Raw genomic sequence first — 3,250 nt, 5'->3', positions numbered from 1 at the left:
GACGTAAACCTGGCCTCTCTCCTTATCCCAGGTTACGACGGCGATATTAAAGACAGCAAAAACGACCCGAGATTATGCAAAAGATTAAATATAGAACAGTTTCGCTGCGCTTTGGGCAAGTTTAGGAGGATAATGTGCCAAAAATGGCCCGAGAGAAGAGCAGAACTCGAGGAATACGAGATAGACATCGGAAGGATCCATGCTTTCTACGGTGAAAAATTTTATGATTATCACTTAGCCTTCTCAAGCAAATCTGTCGAGGCCGTTAAAAATCGCATTCGAATTAACTGGGCTATAAGGGACGTGGAGAATTTCCAGCTCATCCTCGGAGGATTAAGTGCAAAACAATGCAACTTTTGCTGCTCTACTCTACACGCATCAGAATTCTGCCCAAATAATCTAACCCATAATCAGCCTAGCCTCCAAGCTTCCAATATTGTCGCACCTCCACAAAGACACCACCCCTACGCTACCTTCAAGAACCGAGATACGGACAGGCAAGGAAGAAAGATTTCATTCTTCAACGGTTCAGAAATCTGCAACAATTATAACAACGATAAAGGTTGTTTTTTAAAAAAACTGCCAAAGGATTCACGTTTGCTCCACATGCAAACAATCAGGCCATGAAAAATCTTCATGCAAGAAGTTCGAAAGCAGCCACAGAAAGAAAAGTAATGGACAAAAAGAATGACTATTCAAGGCTACGGCCCCTATAGATATCACGGTTTTAAGACATGAATTAAGAAACCACGAAGACAGGAATTTTGTACAATATTTATGCCACGGATTAGAACATGGTTTCGACACTATGCTAAACTCTTTACCTGAAGATAATAAGATTTGCAATAATCTCCTTTCTGCTTTAAAACAACCCGCGGAAGTCGACCTTCTCTTAGAAACCGAACTGAATAATGAATTTATAGAAGGTCCCTATCAATCACCGCCATTTGAAAAGTACAGAATTTCTCCACTTGGAATTGCGGAACGTAAATGTTCAGGTAAAAAACGACTAATTGTAGATTTGTCAGCACCACATGACTCGCAATGCCCTAGTATAAACAGTCTGATCGACAAAGAAATGTGCAGCTTAAGCTACGTCAAGATTGATGACGCAATAAAGTCAATAAAAGGCTACGGCAGATGTGCGATATTATGTAAAACGGATATATGCAACGCATTTAAGCTCTTACCAATTAAGCCAGAGCAGATGCCGTATTTCATGGTTAAGTGGAAAGGTCAATATTATGTTTACACCCGTTTAGTGTTCGGAAGCCGTTCATCCCCAAAAATATTTGACAATTTGTCGAGAGCGATATGTTGGATTGCTAAAAATAATTACGGCATAGAGTCGATTTTTCACTTGCTAGATGATTTTCTGACCGTCCAGGCGCCAACCTCTAATAGAGATCGAACCATGGCACTGATTACTCTCATATTTAATAAACTTAAAATACCGATTTCTCCTTCAAAGACAGTAGGTCCAACTACACAGCTCGAGTATATAGGAGTTATTTTGGACTCTGAGAAATTACAAGCAAGACTTCCTGACGATAAAGTTCAGAGAATTATTTATCACGACATCTTTGCAGAAAAAAGCAGTCACTAAACGAGAAGTGTTGCAACTTTTAGGTCATTTTCAATTTGCATCAAGAGTGATACTGCCAGGAAGAAGTTTCGTGTCATATCTTATTAATGTTTCAACTACCGCAAAGGAACTTCATCATTATGTACATCTTAGTAAAGACTGTAAAGAAGACCTATCAATGTGGTTGAAATTTCTTAAAGATTGGAACGGTATTTCTATGTTTTACGATGACATTTACACTTCTTCAGAAGATATGGAGCTTTTTACCGACGCTAGTTCAACTAAAGGTTTTTCGGGTTACTATAAAAAGAAATGATTCTGTAACAAATGGCCCGAACAAATTCCAGAAACGGCTTCTATGGCATTCCGCGAATTGTATCCTATCGTAACTGCGGCAGTGGTATGGAGTAAACTTTGGCAATGTAAAAAAGTTATGTTTTATTGCGACAATGAAGCTACGGTAAATATTCTTAACAAAAGGAGATCAAAATGTTTAGACATTACGAAACTGATGAGGAAATTAACGTGGCTTGCTGCCGTGAACAATTTTACTTTCAAATCAAAACACATACCGGGAAAAATTGTCACACCGTTGCGACCTAAGTGTAGGTCTGGGTTATAACGAGGTTGCGACTGTCATACCGTTGCGACCTACGTGATAGGCCTGGGTAATGACGTGGTTGCGGACTGCCATACCGTTGCGGCCAACATGTAAGGCCTGGGTTATGACGTGGTTGCGGACTGTCACACCGTTGTAACCTATGGTTATAGGTCTGGGCAGTGACATGTCTGAAAACTTTCACACCGTTGCGACCTATTGTTATAGGTCTGGGTAATGTCATGACTGACAACTGTCACACCGTTGCGACCTACGATGTAGGCCTGGGTTATGACATGGTTGCTGACTGTCACACCGTTGTGACCTTTGGTTATAGGTCTGGGTAGTGACATGAAAACTGTCACACCGTTGCGGCCTACGTTGTAGACCTGGGTTATGACGTGGTAGCTGGTTGCACATGTCATACCGTTGCGACCTATGGTTTTAGGTCTGGGTAGTGACATGACTGAAAAACTGTCACACCGTTGCGACCCATGGTTATAGGTCTGGGTAGTGACATGACTGAAAACTGTCACACCGTTGCGCCTACGTTGTAGGCCTGGGTTATGACGTGGTTGCGTACTATCACACCGTTGCGACCTATGTTTATAGGTCTGGGTAGTGACATGACTGAAAACTGTCAAACCGTTGCAGCCTACGTTGTAGGCGTGGGTTATGACGTGGTTGCGAACCGTCACACCGTTGTGACCTATGGTTATAGGTCTGGGTAATGACGTAACGGAAAAAACTGTCACACCATTGCGACCTATTGTTATAGGTCTGGGTAGTGACATGACTGAAAACTGTCACACCGTTGCGACCTACATTGTAGGCGTGGGTTATGACGTGGTTGCGAACCGTCACACCGTTGCGACCTATGGTTATAGGTCTGGGTAGTGACATGACTGAAAAACTGTCACACCGTTGTGACCTATGGTTATAGGTCTGGGTAGTGACATGACTGAAAACTGTCACACCGTTGCAGCCTACGTTGTAGACCTGGGTTATGACGTGGTTGCTGGTTGCACATGTCACACCGTTGCGACCTATGGTTTTAGGTCTGGGTA

General features: G+C 42.4%; 1 protein-coding gene across 1 annotated transcript; it reads left to right on the top strand.

The window, feature by feature from the left end:
- Positions 1–808: 808 nt before the first annotated feature.
- LOC128553881 (uncharacterized) lies at positions 809–1,606 on the top strand. The gene has a single exon (XM_053535072.1). It carries the CDS (start codon positions 809–811, stop codon positions 1,604–1,606), a length of 798 nt encoding a protein of 265 aa, XP_053391047.1.
- The last annotated feature ends 1,644 nt before the right edge of the window (positions 1,607–3,250 follow it).

The sequence above is a fragment of the Mercenaria mercenaria genome, unplaced genomic scaffold (assembly GCF_021730395.1).
Source record: "Mercenaria mercenaria strain notata unplaced genomic scaffold, MADL_Memer_1 contig_4435, whole genome shotgun sequence".
In the NCBI taxonomy this organism is placed as follows: Eukaryota; Metazoa; Mollusca; class Bivalvia; order Venerida; family Veneridae; genus Mercenaria; species Mercenaria mercenaria.
The sequence above is the reverse complement of the archived record's forward strand: the minus strand, read 5'-3'. Positions and strand labels throughout refer to the sequence as shown.